This window comes from Salmo salar, chromosome 14 (genome assembly GCF_965601325.2).
Source record: "Salmo salar chromosome 14, fSalSal1, whole genome shotgun sequence".
Lineage (NCBI taxonomy): Eukaryota > Metazoa > Chordata > Actinopteri > Salmoniformes > Salmonidae > Salmo > Salmo salar.
Window position 1 is genome coordinate 10,562,689 of NC_138304.1, and position 18,522 is coordinate 10,581,210.

The following is an 18,522-nucleotide window of genomic DNA, read 5'->3' on the forward strand; positions in this document are numbered from 1 at the left end:
TTGAACAGGACAACTGGCTCACGTCTGGGTGGCTGCCCAGTTCCAAAACTAATGCAATCAACTTTCACCTGGTGCTAAAGATGCCTACCCAGTCCAGATTAATCACTGTTAAGTAAGCGCAACACCAGTTCATGAAAATCTTTGACTTTGGCTTGCTTATAGAGTAACTTCTGAAAGTTTTCAGACCTCTTTACTTGTTCCACATTTTGTTACATCCTTATTTTACATTGATTAAATAAAAAAATGTCCTCAACAATCTACACACAATACATCATAATGACAAAATGAAAACAGGTTTTTAGAAATGTTTGCAAATGTACATAAGTATTCAGACCTTTTGCTATGAGAGTCGAAATTGAGCTCAGATGCATCCTGTTTCCGTTGATTATCCTTGAGATGTTTCTACAACTTGGAGTCCACCTGTGGTAAATTCAATTGATTGGACATGATTTGGAAAGGCACACACACCTGTCTATATAAGGTCCCACAGTTGACAATGCATGTCAGAGCAAAAACCTAGCCATGAGGTCGAAATAATTGTCCATAGAGCTCTGAGACAGGATTGTGTTAGGGGAGGGTTTGGCCGGGGGGTTTTACTTGGCTCATCGCGCTCTAGCAACTCTTTATGGCAGACAGGGCGCCTGCAGGCTGACTTCGGTTGTTAGCTGAACAGTGTTTCCTCTGGCACATTGGTACAGCTGGCTTCCGGGTTAAGCAAGGGTGTTAAGAAGTGCGGTTTGGCGGATCATGTTTCGGAGGACGCATGACTTGACCTTCGCCTCTCCCGAGCCTGTTGGGGAGTTGCAGCGATGAGACAAGATCGTAATCACGAAATTGGGGAGAAAAAGTGGTTATAAATAAAAAAGAATCAGCAGAGGGGAGATCGTGTGTTTCTTTCCGTTTACATCTTGCTCCGGTATACTGGGGTGACGTCGGCGTAAATGTGTCATCATATTTCAGGTGTTGGCAACTGCATATTCTTGTTGAGCGTGGTGACATACTGTAGACATTCTATCCACAACTCTCTGTCCGTTGCCATTGTAATATACTGGGAAGCCAAAATGTTCCCAAACTGGAGATTTTAAACGATGATGGGGGATCCTCCAATTCTGGTTTATCTACCCCACCACACGCCATTGTACAGAACTAGTTCCCAGCTGCGCCTCACAAAAGGACAGTTTGAAATGCGCCCATTACGGTTTGAATTTTGATTACAACATGCACATAGGCCTGAATATTTTTTTCCAGCTCAGATTCGCTCGAGGCATAGGTCTACAAGGGTAATGTGATGGGCTGCAGCGTAGGCATAGTGCTTTTATTTGGTAAATATATACAGTATATTTTTTTATGTATTCATTTGTGTTCAGAATGTGAACTGAACCGAGGTCCCCGTACTGAACGGTTCAGTACGAATATGTGTACTGTTACACCCTTATGAATAAACAATACTCCAAGTCACAACTTGTCAAACAGAGATCTGATACTGTATACTGGCCATTGGTGTGGGGTTTGGGTGGTCCGTGGGTGGTGTTTGACCATTTATTTGGATTCCTCACATCTTAACCATGGTTAAGAGGAGGTTTTTGTGCAAATCAGATGTTGGGTACTGTATTTGACTATCTGAATCCAATACATTTAAATGGCCAATTTAGGTGCAATCAATTACCTTAATTTCTCAGAGTTCAAAACGTCTTTCAACAAAATAATAAAATATCGGTTTCTAATTAATGAAACTATTTTAGAACAATCTTAGATGGCGGGTGTCATGACATGGAACGACACTGGTTATCAAAGTAGTTGTAACGGCCGTCGAAAGGAGTAGACCAAGGCGCAGCGTGGTGAGTGCTCATCATTAACTTTTTAATAGAACACTTTAAACAAAACAAGAACGACAGCCAAACCGTTCTGTCAGGAACATGAACTAAACAGAAAGTAACCACCCACAAAACCCAAAGGAAAATAGGCTGCCTAAGTATGGCTCCCAATCAGAGGCAACGATATACAGCTGTCCCTGATTGAGAACCATACCCGGCCAAAACAAAGAAATACAAACCATAGAAAAAAAGACATAGAATGCCCACCCTAGTCACACCCTGGCCTAACCAAAATAGAGAACATGGCCAGGGCGTGACAGTAGTTGTAGAGTTGCCAAATGTTTTGTCGCATCTACAACTATAATCATTGTTATTCAAATCCTTGTTATTCATCACGCCTCTATTGTGTTTTGTTTTTGGTAGAAAATTGGTAACTTTTCCAAACTGATGGGGTGCGGGTCGACCTCAAAGGCCACTCCATCGCTGCCCCTGCTGCCATGGACGTCATCCGTAACCTCACCCTAATCTTCGAACAGATTCTGGACCGTACAAAGAAATAAAAACATTGATAGAAATGGTGGAAAGACTATGAAATTGACTTGGCTCGCAACGACGCACAAAGTGCCCTGGAGAGCAGAAATTCAAAAAGATATTGATATTTAAATCAAATCAAATCAAATGTATTTATATAGCCCTTCGTACATCAGCTGATATCTCAAAGTGCTGTATAGAAACCCAGCCTAAAACCCCAAACAGCAAGCAATGCATGTGAAAGAAGCACGGTGGCTAGGAAAAACTCCCTAGGAAAAACTCCCTAGAAAGGCCGAAAACCTAGGAAGAAACCTAGAGAGGAACCAGGCTATGAGGGGTGGCCAGTCCTCTTCTGGCTGTGCCGGGTGGATATTATAACAGAACATGGTCAAGATGTTAAAATGTTCATAAATGACCAGCATGGTCAAATAATAATAATCATAGTAGTTGTCGAGGGTGCAACAAGCACGTCCGGTGAACAAGTCAGGGTTCCATAACCGCAGGCAGAACAGTTGAAACTGGAGCAGCAGCACGGCCAGGTGAACTGGGGACAGCAAGGAGTCATCAAGCCAGGTAGTCCTGAGGCATGGTCCTAGGGCTCAGGTCCTCCGAGAGAGAGAAAGAAAGAAAGAAAGAAAGAAAGAAAAAGAGAGAATTAGAGAGAGCATATTTAAATTCACACAGGACACCGGAAAAGACAAGAGAAATACTCCAGATGTGACAGACTGACCCTAGCCCCCCGACACATAAACTACTGCAGCATAAATACTGGAGGCTGAGACAGGAGGGGTCAGGAGACATTGTGGCCCCATCCGATGAAACCCCCGGACAGTGCCAAGATATGTAACATTATTAAAGTGATCCATTTATTAAAGTGACCAGTGATTGAGTCTCAGTGTAGGCAGCAGCCTCACTGAGTTAGTGATGGCTATTTAACAGTCTGATGGCTTTGCGATAGAAGCTGTTTTTCAATCTCTCGGTCCCAGCTTTGATGCACCTGTACTGACCTCGCCTTCTGGATGATAGCGGTGTGAACAGGCAATTGCTTGGGTGGTTGTTGTCCTTGATGATCTTTTGTTATTTTTCACTTTTTTATTTCACCTTTATTTAACCAGGTAGGCCAGGTCATTTACAACTGCGACCTGGCCAAGATAAAGCAAAGCAGTGCGACACAAACAACACAGAGTTACACATGGAATAAACAAACGCACAGTCAATAACACAATAGAAAAAGTCTATATACAGTGACTATAAACATATTTTGGGCCGTCCTGTGACATCCGGTGCTGTAGGTGTCATGGAGGGCAGGTAGTTTGCCCCCGGTGATGCGTTGTGCAGACCTCACCACCCTCTAGAGAGCCTTGCTGTTGAGGGCAGTGCAGTTGCCGTACCAGGCTGTGATACAGCCTGACAGGATGCTCTCGATTGTGCATCTGTAAAAGTTTGTCAGTGTTTTGGGTGACAGGCTGTTACGCCTTCTTCACCACACTGTCTGTGTGGGTGGACCATTACAATTTGTCTGTGATGTGTACGCCCAGGAACTTAAAACTTTCCACCTTCTCCACTGCTGTCCCTTCGATGTGGATAGGGGGGTGCTCCCTCTGCTGTTTCCTGAAGTCCACGATCATCTCCTTTGTTTTGTTGATGTTGAGTGAGAGGTTGTTTTCTTTACACCACACTCCGAGTGCCATCACCTCCTCCCTGTAGGCTGTCTCGTCATGTTGTGTTGGTGATCAAGCCCTCTACTGTTGTGTCATCTGCAAACTTGATTGAGTTGGAGGCGTGCATGGTCATGCAGGCGTGGGTGAACAGGGAGTACAGGAGAGGGCTGAGCACACAAATTCAAATTCAAATGTATTTGTCACATACACATGGTTAGCAGGTGTTAATGCAAGTGTAGCGAAATGCTTGTGCTTCTAGTTCCGACCATGCAGTAATATCTAACAAGTAATATAACTTAACAATTCCACAACAAGTACTTTATTCACACAAGTGCAAAGGAATGAATACGAATATGTACATAAAAATATACTGCTTAAAAAAATAAAGGGAACACTAAAATAACACATCCTAGATCTGAATGAATGAAATAATCTTATTAAATACTTATTTCTTTACATAGTTGAATGTGCTGACAACAAAATCACACAAAAATAATCAATGGAAATCCAATTTATCAAACCATGGAGGTCTGGATTTGGAGTCACACTCAAAATTAAAGTGGAAAACCACACTACAGGCTGATCCAACTTTGATGTAATGTCCTTAAAACAAGTCAAAATGAGGCTCAGTAGTGTGTGTGGCCTCCACGCGCCTGTATGACCTCCCTACAACGCCTGGGCATGCTCCTGATGAGGTGGCGGATGGTCTCCTGAGGGATCTCCTCCCAGACCTGGACTAAAGCATCCGCCAACTCCTGGACAGTCTGTGGTGCAACGTGGCGTTGGTGGATGGAGCGAGACATGATGTCCCAGATGTGCTCAATTGGATTCAGGTCTGGGGAACGGGCGGGCCAGTCCATAGCATCAATGCCTTCCTCTTGCAGGAACTGCTGACACACTCCAGCCACATGAGGTCTAGAATTGTCTTCCATTAGGAGGAACCCAGGGCAAACCGCACCAGCATATGGTCTTACAAGGGGTCTGAGGATCTCATCTCGGTACCTAATGGCAGTCAGGCTACCTCTGGCGAGCACATGGAGGGCTGTGCGGCCCCCCAAAGAAATGCCACCCCACACCACGACTGACCCACCGCCAAACCGGTCATGCTGGAGGATGTTGCAGGCAGCAGAAGGTTCTCCACGGCGTCTCCAGACTCTGTCACGTCTGTCACGTGCTCAGTGTGAACCTGCTTTAGTCTGAAGAGCACAGGGTACCAGTGGCGAATTTGCCAATCTTGGTGTTCTCTGGCAAATGCCAAACGTCCTGCACGGTGTTGGGCTGTAAGCACAACCCCCACCTGTGGACGTCGGGCCCTCATACCACCCTCATGGAGTCTGTTTCTGACCGTTTGAGCAGACACATGCACATTTGTGGCCTGCTGGAGGTCATTTTGCAGGGCTCTGGCAGTGCTCCTCCTGCTCCTCTTGGACAAAGGTGGAGGTAGCGGTCCTGCTGCTGGGTTGTTGCCCTCCTACAGCCTCCTCCACGTCTCCTGATGTACTGGCCTGTCTCCTGGTAGCGCCTCCATGCTCTGGACACTAAGCTGACAGACACAGCAAACCTTCTTGCCACAGCTCGCATTGATGTGCCATCCTGGATGAGCTGCACTACCTGAGCCACTTGTGTGGGTTGTAGACTCCGTCTCATGTTACCACTAGAGTGAAAGCACCGCCAGCATTCAAAAGTGACCAAAACATCAGCCAGGAAGCACAGGAACTGAGAAGTGGTCTGTGGTCACCACCTGCAGAACCACTCCTTTATTGGGGGTGTCTTGCTAATTGCCTATAATTTCCACCTGTTGTCTATTCCATTTGCACAACAGCATGTGAAATGTATTGTCAATCAGTGTTGCTTCCTAAGTGGACAGTTTGATTTCACAGAAGTGTGATTGACTTGGAGTTACATTGTGTTGTTTAAGTGTTCCCTTTATTTTTTTGAGCAGTGTATGTAACTGAGTGATGGCCGAACGGCATAGGCAAGATGCAGTAGATGGTACAGGGCACAGTATATACATATGAGATGAGCAATGTAGGGTATGAAAACATATAAAGCGGCATTGTTTAAAGTGGCTAGTGATACATTATATCAAGATGGCAAGATGCAGTAGATGGTATAGCGTACAGTATATACATATGAGATGAGTAATGTAGGGTAAGTAAACATTATATAATATAAAGTGGCTAGTGATAAATTGTTTACATACATTTTTCCATTATAAAGTGGCTGGAGTTGAGTCAGTATGTTGGTAGCAGCCACTCAATGTTAGTGATGGCTGTTTAACAGTCTGATGGCCTTGAGATAGAAGCTGCTTTTCAGTCTCTCGGTCCCCGCTTTGATGCACCTGTACTGACCTCGCCTTCTGGATGATAGCGGGGTGAACAGGCAGTGGCTCGGGTGGTTGTTGTCCTTGATGATCTTTTTGGCCTTCCTGTGACATCGGGTGGTGTAGGTGTCCTGGAGGGCAGGTAGTTTGCCCCCAGTGAAGCGTTGTGCAGACCTCACTACCCTCTGGAGAGCCTTATGGTTGTGGGCGGAGTTGTTGCCATACCAGGCGGTGATACAGCCCGAAAGGATGCTCTCGATTGTGCATCTGTAAAAGTTAGTGAGTGTTTTTGGTGACAAGCCGAATTTCTTCAGCCTCCTGAGGTTGAAGAGGCGCTGCTGTGCCTTCTTCACCACGCTGTCTGTGTGGGTGGACCATTTCACTTTGTCCGTGATGTGTACGCCGAGGAACTTAAAACTCTCCACCCTCTCCACTACTGTCCCGTCAATGTAGATAGGGGCTGCTCCCTCTGCTGTTTCCTGAAGTCCACGATCATCTCCTTTGTTTTGTTGACATTGAGTGTGAGGTTATTTTCCTGACACCACACTCCGAGGGCCCTCACCTCCTCCCTGTAGGCCGTCTCGCCGTTGTTGGTAATTAAGCCTACCACTCTAGTGTCGTCTGCAAACACACCCTTGTGGGGCCCCAGTGTTGAGGATCAGCGAAGTGGAGATGTTGTTTCCTACCTTCACCACCTGGGGGCGGCCCGTCAGAAAGTCCAAGACCCAGTTGCACAGCGAGGGGTTGAGACCCAGGGCCTCCAGCTTGATGATGAGCTTGGAGGGTACTATTGTGTTGAATGCTGAGCTGTAGTCAATGAACAGAATTCTTACATAGGTATTCTTTTTGTCCAGATGGGATAGGGCAGTGTGCAGTGTGATGGTGATTGCGCCATCTGTGGACCTGTTGGGGCGGTATGCAAACTGAAGTGGGTCTAGGTTGGCCGGTAAGGTGGCGGCGATATGATCCTTGACTAGCCTCTCAAAGCACTTCATGATGACAGAAGTGAGTGCTACGGGGCGGTAGTCATTTAGATCAGTTATCTTTGCCTTCTTGGGTACTGGAACAATGGTAGCCACCGATAAAGACTGAAGCTGCTAGAAGCACATTAGAAGTATTCCAGTGTAGGAGGTTTTTGATAAAAATTAATGTAATGATGTCAGTCATGCAAAACCTAACTTACCAATGTTCACGTAGAAATGCACTAGGTACCTTTCCAATGTAATAGATCCGACAATGTAACTTTTGACATAATTGTGTAACACTTTAGAAGTATAAATGTAATGATTTATTTTTTCAAATTTTGGATAAATAAAATGGGATAATACTAAAATGATTAATCTTTGTGGGTCATTTCAATTGGAGAAGGACATCTGAAGGTACAATTGAACAAGTAGAAATTAGTAACTGGGATTCATTGAGTTTTGGTCATCTACCATTTCAGATCAACCCCTATTTAGACAAAGTTAATGTTGACCATGTAACTGATTTCTAAAGATTTGTTTTATTTGTGTTTTCATCTTGTGCAATAAAGGCACAAGGTGTGTCAATCTATTTAGAGCCCACCAGAAAGTATGTTTGAATATGTACTACTAGACCCTGTAATTAAACATTCTTGTTGGCTACAATCTATACCCATCCCGAGGAAAAATACATTGGAGTCAGTTGCAGTAATTGAATACAGTGGGGCACATTGACACCTGTCGATTTAAAATTGCCACAGTCCATATTAATATAGACCTGTCAATCTGACATCGTCTATAAATTGAACTAAACTGAAAATGTAGGCCTTGGTGTCACATGGTTGTAATATTCCATTCCACTTTCAATGAAATTTAAGGTGTTTTCTGTCGCATGCATTTACTAGCTCTCAGCGGGTACGGTTGGCTGGGTGTGAACTACAATTCCAACACTGTTTTAACATTTAGAAACATATGCTGTGTGTTCCTCCAGTTGATGAACTACACTTCCTCCCCAGTTTTCTTACGCACAGGTGCTCGTAACGCGCTAGGAAGCTAATTAGCGCGGGTAACCACCTGTTTTCCATAAACAAGCGCTGTAAGATGGCGATATGGCCTAACCATGTAAAGGTGTGTTGTAATTGAACCTTTTGTATTTAGAAAATTATTTCTCGCTAATATGAAAGATAAGGTCTTATGTTTTCAAAACCGTACCGCAAGCTATGAGTTTTAACATTCAGAACGAGAGTCGTTGGGCTCTAACAAAACTTCCCCCTGCTAAATTAGCATCTATGAATGGCTTAGCCATTTACAGCAGCCATAGTGTCAATGCCAACCTTAACTATGTCTATTTACTGTCAATTGTACTTTTTGTGTACAGAGAAAGCAAAGAAAATATGTTATGAGGGTAACGTTACACTGGTACTGCAGAGATTTTAGTGCATCTCAAACTTTGAGGTATAACGTTAAAGGGCATGAATTAAATACACTTTTTTGAATGTGTGTGTATATAGAGAGATCAGTCAAAATATGTGTAATGCAGTTTGTTTTTAGGCTAGGTTTATCAATTGACATTGAACATAAATACAACTGGAAATTGGGATCAGGCATTCAGTGAGACCACATTGCATTCTGTTGATAGGTGACTGGAGGCCTTGCAATCATAGCTACATGAAGACAAGTGAAGATGGCGGACGTGTTGAGTGTTCTTCGCCTGTACAACATCCAGAAAAAAGAAATCGTCGCCAAAGGAGACGAAGTTATCTTTGGAGAGTTCTCTTGGCCAAAAAATGTCAAGACTAACTATGTCATTTGGGGGTATGTTAATTTTGCTTATAAATTGGTAACTAACTCTTCAATTGGCCTGTTGTAGCTAGCTAATGATTAATGTTAGTTAGCTGCTAGCCACTGCTGTATTGCTAAAACTTTTCTTGCTGTTTGTAAGGTGCGACTAATTGCACTGAAAGATCGCACATGCAACTGGTTTTTACTGTTCGTTTTGGGGTTTAACTATTACGTTAACCGTCTAATTTCAATCTAACTAACTTGCTTATTCAAATGTATACTGATATGGTTCGTGTGGCTAGCTACGGTTAGCTGCCTAGCTAACAGAACCATGCCAGGCAACGTTGTCGTAAGCCTGCTGTCTCGCTTACAATGCAAACCCACCAGGTTTAGTCAGTTAACGGTAGCTAGGCAACGTAATCCATAAGTAAAATTGTCTTTGAGAATCTGCCCACGATCGATTAGCTAGCCAGGTAACTACAATATTGCAGTTAGCTAGCTATTATTGATTTCTGCACGTGACCATAAATGTCCTGTTTGACATTTCTAGCTTGCCAGGTATATATTTACCTTGATGTTATGTGCAAATCAGGTAACTAAGTTGGCTAGTAGAGTTTGTGTGGCTAGATAACAATCTATCTTTGCTTGCAAGCTAGCTAGCTACAGTATTTCCAGTTTTTTTGCAGAACCAACAGTCTTTCAGGCCATAATAAATGTAATAGTTGGACAAACCCTTAATTAACCTCATGCACCTGAACCCAGCAAGTTGGGCCAGTTGTTGGAAGTGTAATTGAAGAGCTGTGACATGGTTGCCCTGGTCACAATTTGTGTGTAATGTCATTAACAAAATACAGGATTTAGACAATAAAAAATAAAACAGCCATAGCTATTGATGCATGCATTGTGCCTAAATTCCAGATTAGTTCCACAAGAGGGGGCCAAGATCGATTTTTCTTTAACAACTGTGGACAAAACTGCTGGTCTAATCTGATGGTAATTTTCACCTTCCATTTTCAGGACTGGGAAGGAGGGTCAGCCGAAGGAGTACTATACTCTGGACTCCATCCTGTTCCTTCTCAACAATGTGCATCTCCCTCATCCATCCTATGTGCGAAGGGCTGCAGTAAGTACATGTATATCATCATTCCAAAAGCTTCTTAGTTAAAATGTGTTGCCTAATGCTGATACTTGTCGGAAGCTTTGTGGTGACCTTTGTCAATTTTGTTGTATTTCCTCGTGATTTACATGGTTTTATGATCACCCTAGACCGAGAACATTCCAGTTGTCAGAAGACCTGATCGAAAGGGCTTGCTTTCGTATCTCAATGGAGAAAGTTGTAAGTATGAATTGAGAATTATTTATGCAGATTTTAAAATATTTGCATGAAAATGTCTCCAATTAGATGGAAACCTAACTAGTAAAATGAATGCACATGTGTTAATTCCATTGAAATCATTGTACTAAAAAATATTCCCCTTTGATTTCCCTCTTCACAGCTACTTCAACAAGTATCGACAGAAGTGCCCCCATAGAGATTGGTTTGCAAAGGCCAACACAAGGTACAGTTTAAGCATTTTGGATACTCTTCCATTGATTGACTGGATTATTTGAATCCATGCATATTAGGAAATATGTTCTCTTGCATCGGATATATCCACAGTCCATGCTGTGAGGCCTAATGTGCTACTTGTACGCCATTGGGTTGTTGCACTTATGAAATCAGTTTGGTAAGACACAGCGAAGTAGGAAGTAATTTGAGAGATATTGAAAAGGTATTGCATAGTTGGCTAATTATTCATTTTTTTTCATCCTCAGTCAAACGAGCAGCAGATGAGGTGTCATCTGAAGCCAAAAAACCAAGGATAGAGGTGAAGAATTTTTTTTATTTGACCTGCAACTTTCTGACTCCTCAGCTGAATAGAAATCCTGTTTAACAAAAGGCCAGATAGTGCCTAAAAGTATTCACACCCCTTGACTTTTTCCTAATTTTGTTACAAAGTGGAATTTAATTGTAATTTGTCAACGATCTATACAAAATACTCTGTCAAAGTGGAAGAAAAATTCTAACATAAAAATTATATATATATATTATATCTATCTCGGGAAAAAAAACTAAAACTAAAACACAAAAATATCTTAATTGGGTAAGTATTCAACCCCCTGAGTCAATACGTTAGTCACCTTCGGCAGCGACGACAGCTGTGAGTCTTTCTGGTTAAGTCTCTGAGATATTTGCCCACCTGGGTTGTACAATATTTGCATTATTCTTAAAAAAATGTCAAGTTGGTTGTTGATCATTGCTAGACAGCCATTTTCAAGTCTTGCCATAGAAAACGGAGCATTTTACTATAACATTTTGTCATTCTCTAGGATGAGGAACGAGTGCGTCTGGACAAGGAGCGTTTGGCTGCTCGACTGGAGGGCCACAAAGAGGGCATTGTGCAAACTGACCAAATCAGGTATGTGGTGCCTATACCCGTCCATCCAGTTGTTTTTTTTTGGAAGTGCAGAAATGATTTTTTTGTAAAAATGTTTTTACTGTTCTTCAACAACCTTGTACAACTGGCACCAACAAGCTGAATTGCTATTAAAATGTACATGGATAAAAAAAAGATGTAGGTCCTTTGCAATGGATGAAAGAAGTTGGTAATGTTGGGCCGTTGGCTTTAGCGGAGCAGTCGTATCACTTTCTTATGACTGGCATTAGGATGGGTATGAAGGCACATTCATTGACCTCCCTAGTTACTAAAGGAGGCAATTATCAATAAGCCACCATTGCTGCACACAGGTTTTAAGATTACTAGCTAACAAATCCCAATGAGAGCGGTTAACAGACATGAACACAAACCAGGAACCTTGCTTTATTCTCAAAACGGTGCATTATTTAATCACATTGCTGCTCAATCAACCTCGGACATGAACCTCTACTCAATGACAACTTAGCTTTTCATAACTTTAATAAAAAGCTAAATGATAACGTGTTCCTTTCAGCTCACTTAGTGAAATAAGGGTTAGCTGAAATAATCTCTACCTCCAGGTCACTGTCCGAGGCTATGTCAGTGGAGAAGATCGCCGCCATCAAAGCCAAGATCATGGCAAAGAAGCGCTCCACCATTAAGACAGACCTGGATGAGGACATCACCCTGAAGCAGAGGAGCTTTGTGGACGCTGAGGTGGACGTGACCAGGGACATTGTCAGCAGGGAGCGGGTGTGGAGGACCAGGACCACCATCCTACAGAGCACTGGAAAGGTCAGCGGTCAACCCCTAGACTGGACTGGCAATGACTGGGGGGGGTTGTCATTCTGTCATTTAGGGAATGCTGTCATTTCATGACATTATGAGGCGGAAGCCGGCCACATGGGAAGACACACACGCTCCATGTAGGCGTTACCCTCGGGTAAACATAGCACAAAATTGGCCTTGAAGGGTGGGGGCGATGATCCTTAGCCATAGCTGATCAAAAACCTTTGGTTTAACACTTGTGTTCTTTTATGCCTGCAGGTGGCAGCATCACCACAAGGGAAATGTTTTTTGATTTGGTGGTGAGATCTGCTGTTGTATTATTAAAAGTGATGTCTGAGATTACACATTTTGCAGAAAACCTGGACTAATCTCTCCCCAATTTTTAATACCTCTTGATTTATATACATTTGAGTTTAGGACATTTTTGGGTAGAGGAAGCTCAATGGATTTGTTTATGGTGCTCGCTTTACACATGTCACTGCACAATGTGCACAAAAAAGGGTCCTTTGTAGCTTTGATCTACACATCAACGTTTTTTCTTTGGAGTGATGTCTCGCCTACCTTTTACACTGTGCTTAAATCTTTTGCTCATGCAGAACTTCTCCAAAAACATCTTTGCCATCCTGCAGTCGGTGAAAGCCAGGGAGGAGGGACGCGCCCCTGAGCAGAGGCCAGCACAGAACACCACTCTGGTGGTAAGGAACATGTTTAATTTAATGCACGCTGTAGATGTACCACCATAGTCTGATTTTGGATACACACTTTTGTATTCTAAGAATCCAGCCAATGCATCATTTGAGAATGAAATCCATAACCAGTAAAGGCTCTTGCTGAGGAATTCCATAACATCAATGAGTACCTCACCTCCCTGTTGTCATTTCTAAAAGAAATGCAGCGTGAAATGAACTTGGTGCATCTCCATAAAAATGAGTATGTAACCTGTCGAAGCAGGGTTGAGCGGAGTATTACCACTTTATTATAATAGTCTCAATATGCGTATCATTAATTGGAAATGACCTGTTTTTAAGTGTAACCTCTTGCCTCCCCTCAAGGACCAGTCCATAAGGAACAAGCAACCTGTCCCAGCTGCCTATAACCGATACGATCAGGAGAGATTCAAAGGAAAAGAGGGTGAGTGGGACCAGGGCACATATTGTCATTGTGATGATGTTTCTTTGTAAATATGGCCATGAATAATAGTATTTTGTGTGCAAAGGAGGCTGGTGGGAGGAGCTGAAGGAGGACAGGCTCATTGTAATGGCTGGAATGGAATGGAGTTACGCGTTGTTGCAATGCGTTTGATATGTTTGTCACTAGGGGTGTGAACATTTTTAAATTAAGTTGGGATCCTTAAAGTTAAGAAAAATCCCTAACCAAAAAAACTGTTTATTACATGCTGACCACACCGCTCGTGTCGCGTGCGCTCGCATTGCAAAATAAATGTTAACATGTTATTCAATTATTGCACCCACACTGCTCGTGCGCGCCAACAAGCATCTGCGTTGCCAAGCGCTAAAATAGAAGCCAGTTCTGTTTGTGATTCTGAACGTGGTGTAAGTCCTGCCTCTCCCATCTCCTCATTGGTTTAAAGAAGCTGATAGATGAACCGAGTTCAGGTATAATAACAACTCAACATTTATATCCCAGGACAAATTAGCTAGCAACACCTAGCTAGCTAAATTGCCATAAATGTTTAATGCTTTTTGACCTGTCCCCAAATTAATATATTTGGTTGAGTTTGTTTTGATATTTCAACCTGCGTGTCGTGACCGCGTTTGGTGTGGGGGGACAAAATCTATTTGCGCACGATGGCGCACATGCTCGGCCGGTTTGGGTACGGTGGGACCGGCGGGACCTCTATGGGACCGGCGGGACGAATTCGTCCCACCTACGTAACAGCCACTGCCATCCTGTGGCGCGATTTTCAAAATCTTCAAAATCATATTACTTCAATTTCTCAAACATATGACTATTTTACAGCCATTTAAAGATAAGACTCTCGTTAATCTAACCACACTGTCCGATTTCAAAAAGGCTTTACAACGAAAGCAAAACATTAGATTATGTCAGCAGAGTACCAAGCCAGAAATAATCAGACACCCATTTTTCAAGCCAGCATATAATGTCACCAAAACCCAGAAGACAGCTAAATGCAGCACTCACCTTTGATGATCTTCATCAGATGACAACCCTAGGACATTATGTTATACAATACATGCATGTTTTGTTCAATCAAGTTCATATTTATATCAAAAACCAGCTTTTTACATTAGCATGTGACGTTCAGAACTAGCATACCCCCCGCAAACTTACGGGGAATTCGCTAACATTTTACTAAATTACTCACGATAAACGTTCACAAAAAGCATAACAATTATTTTAAGAATTATAGATACAGACCTCCTCTATGCACTCGATATGTCCGATTTTAAAATAGCTTTTTGGTGAAAGCACATTTTGCAATATTCTAAGTACATAGCCCAGGCATCACGGGCTCGCTATTTAGACACCCGGCAAGTTTAGCACTCACCATAATCATATTTACTATTATAAAAATGTCATTACCTTTTGTTGTCTTCGTCAGAATGCACACCCAGGACGTCTACTTCAATAACAAATGTTGGTTTGGTCCAAAATAATCCATCGTTATATCCGAATAGCGGCGTTTTGTTCGTGCGTTCCAGACACTATCCGAAATAGTAAAGAAGTGTCGCGCGCTTGGCGCAATTCCTGACAATAAAATTCAAAGTATTCAATTGCCGTACGTCGAAGCATGTCAACCGCTGTTTAAAATCAATTTTTACGTCATTTTTCTCGTAGAAAAGCGATAAAATTCCGACAGGGAATCTCCTTTTCGGCAAACAGAGGAAAAAATCCCAAAGGCGGGGGCGGTCGGGGTCACGCGCATAAGCTAGTGTCTCTTGATGGGCCACTTGAGAAAGGCGATAATGTGTTTCAGCCTGGGGCTGGAATGACGACATTCTCTTTTTTCCCGGGCTCTGAGAGCCTATGGACGACGTGGGAAGTGTCACGTTAGAGCAGAGATCCTTAGTAAATGATAGAGATGGCAAAGAAGTTCCAGAAATGGTCAGACAGGCCACTTCCTGTAAAGGAATCTCTCAGGTTTTGACCTGCCATTTGAGTTCTGTTATACTCACAGACACCATTCAAACAGTTTTAGAAAATTTAGGGTGTTTTCTATCCATATGTAATAAGTATATGCATATTCTAGTTACTGAGTAGGAGTGGTAACCAGATTAAATCGGGTATGTTTTTTATCCAGCCGTGTCAATGCTGCCCCCTAGCCCTAACAGGTTAACAAAATGTATGAACACGCTCCCCTCTGCTTTGCGCTGCCAGCCTGCTCTGTCTCTGCTAATGATGCAAGGATGCGTTTGGTATTCGGTCAGTTGCGTGTAGGATACCCTAGCCTAATCATGGCACGATGTCACTGGGCTACAGGGGTGTCTTCAGGCCAGTCTTGCAAGCATGGGGTACCCTACTATTTGTTTTTGTCTCATAATATGAAATTACAGTAGGCTACCGATAGCCTTTATCGATTTAACCTTTTCACACACAATGGAATGTGGCCCCTTGAATGCGCTTCGGCAGGTTTGTATGTCCGGGTAGGCAAACATTTTAATGTGGACACGAAACCTCTGGCGATATGAACCAGCATTTTACTTGTCTATAAAGGAATGAGGCTTCTCAAATCAAATTTTATTGGTCACATACACATGGTTAGCAGATGTTATTGCGAGTGTAGCGAAATGCTTATGCTTCTAGATCCAACAGTGCAGCAGTATCTAACAGGTAATATCTAACAAGTTCCACAACAAAACCTAATACACACGATATAGTAAAGGAATGGGATAAGAATATAAGTATAAAATATATGGATGAGCAGTGACAGAGCGGCTAAGATCCAATATATAGTAAAGAACTACTCTGACTAGTTTTCCATTTATTAAAGTGGCCAATGATATCAAGTCTGTAGCTAGGCAGCTGCCTCTGTGCTAGTGGTGGCTGTTTAACAATCTGATGGCATTGAGATTGAAAAACAGCTTCTATCTCTCTCTGTCCCAGCTTTGATGCACCTGTACTGACCTCGCCTTCTGGATGGTAGCGGGGTGAACAGGCAGTGGCTCGGGTGGTTATTGTCCTTGATGATCTTTTTTGCCTTCCTGTGACATCAGGTGTTGTAGGTGTCCTGGAGGGCAGGTAGTTTGCCCCCAGTGATGCGTTGTGTAGACCACACCACCCTCTGGAGAGCCCTGCTGTTGTGGGCGGTGCAGTTGCTGTACCAGGCGGTGATACAGTCTGACAGGATGCTCTCAATTGTGCACCTGTAAAAGTTAGTAAAGGTTTTTGGAGACAAGCCATTTTTTTTCAGCCTCCTGAGGTTGAAGAGGCGCTATTGTGCCTTCATCACACTGTCTGTGTGCGTGGACCATTTCAGTTTGTCGGTGATATGTACACCGAGGAACTTATCTTTCTACCTTCTCCACTGCTGTCTCTTCGATGTGGATAGGGGGGGTGCTCCCTTTGCTTTTACCTAAAGTCTACGATCATCTCTTGTTTTGCTGACATTGAGTAAGAGGTTATTTTCCTGACACAACACTCCGAGGGCCCTCGGCTTCTCCCTGTAGGCCGTCTTGTTGTTGGTAATCAAGCCTACCACTGTAATCAAGCCTACCACTTTCAACCAAGCAGGTGCCACACGAAAGTCAGAAATAACGATATAATTCATGCCTTACCTTTTGAAGATCTTCTGTTGGCACTCCAATATGTCCCAGAAGCTTCACAAATGGTCCTTTTTGTTCGATAAATTCCTTTTTTATATCCCCAAAATGTCCATTTATTTGGCGCGTTTGATTCAGAAAAACACCGGTTCCAACTCGCCCAACATGACTACAAATTATCTAATAAATTACCTGTAAACTTGGTATAAACATTTCAAACAACTTTCCTAATCCATCCTTAGGTATCCTAAAATGTAAATAATCGATAAAATAAAGACGGAATATACTGTGTTCAATAGCGGATAAAATCAAAGTGGAGGGAGCTTCAGGTCGTGCGCCCCAAACAAGAGTCCACTTGGCTTGACACTCATTCTGAATAGCCATACTACTTCATTTCTCAAAGGAAAAACATCAACCAATTTCTAAAGACTGTTGACATCTAGTGGAAGCCTTAGGAACTGCAACCAGGTGCCTCATAAATCTAGTTTCCCATAGAAAACCAATAGAAAACAGTGAACTCAAAAAAGAGAAATTCCTGGATGGTTTGTCCTCGGGTTTTCGCCTGCCAAATAAGTTCTGTTATACTCAGACATTATTTTAACAGTTTTAGAAACTTTAGAGTTTCCTATCCAAATTTACCAATTATATGCATATCCTAGCTTCTGGGCCTGAGTAGCAGGCAGTTTACTTTGGGCACGCTTTCATCCGGACGTGAAAATACTGCCCCCTATACCAAAGAGTTAAATACCTTGACTTACCAAGACATTTAGTAGGAATAAAACATTTAGCTCCCATACCATAAACACAGCAGCACATCAATCAGTGACAGTTATTGTTGTTAGGGGGAGATTTTTTTTTTAATGCTGCAGCAGAATTGTCTTTTTATTTTTTTTTGACTGAAAAGTTACAAATTGTCGCAATCGACATGTTATTGTAGCTGTGTTCAATGACTGTAAAGGGTTCCGGTAGATATAACTTCATTGCCCGACCCTAGCGGTCATACATATGTAATAGGACCATTATTCTCCATTGTAAATTGACATGGAATTGTCCATTTGTCAAATCCCTATTTGCTTACATTCCATCCATTACAATGAGCCCGTCTTCCTATAGGTCCTCCCACCAGCATGCGTAAAACACTGCAAGTGCTCTGAATGATTGCTAAATTGCATGGCTTTGAGTGCTTTTCTCTTTAGAAGTAAATGGCTGTGTTCAAATACCCATACTATTAGTTAATTTTAGTATACTGTAAACAAATGGTATCCTTTCAGTTGAGTGTACTAGCGCTTCGCCTGTCTACTGGAATTTGATGCTGTTGCTATGCAACTTATTGCTAGCTTGTTAATATAGAAAATTACAAGCTAGACCTCTTACGACTTCATTAACAATGTCCATTGAGAACGCACACCGACTACACCGCTTACCTAAGCTAAGAATGACGTGAAAAGTCAATAAATATTGG

The 18,522-nt window shown here is 42.6% G+C and overlaps 1 protein-coding gene across 2 annotated transcripts in view; it reads left to right on the forward strand.

Moving 5' to 3' along the window:
- The first annotated feature begins 8,321 nt into the window (after positions 1-8,321).
- The window catches only part of LOC100196612 (cell division cycle 73, Paf1/RNA polymerase II complex component, homolog (S. cerevisiae)), a 72,229-nt gene continuing 62,028 nt past the window's right edge, over positions 8,322-18,522 (forward strand). The window contains exons 1-10 of one of the 2 annotated variants that reach the window (XM_014139087.3): positions 8,322-8,419; positions 8,931-9,106; positions 10,091-10,196; positions 10,340-10,409; positions 10,570-10,632; positions 10,889-10,941; positions 11,444-11,532; positions 12,111-12,324; positions 12,915-13,013; positions 13,371-13,449. In XM_014139087.3, the coding sequence (XP_013994562.1) occupies positions 8,976-9,106; positions 10,091-10,196; positions 10,340-10,409; positions 10,570-10,632; positions 10,889-10,941; positions 11,444-11,532; positions 12,111-12,324; positions 12,915-13,013; positions 13,371-13,449 (904 nt within the window). In that variant the 5' untranslated portion in view covers positions 8,322-8,419; positions 8,931-8,975. Of the gene's footprint in view, positions 8,420-8,930; positions 9,107-10,090; positions 10,197-10,339; positions 10,410-10,569; positions 10,633-10,888; positions 10,942-11,443; positions 11,533-12,110; positions 12,325-12,914; positions 13,014-13,370; positions 13,450-18,522 lie in introns of those variants that run through there. The other variant, NM_001141641.1, reaches the window with a different exon arrangement.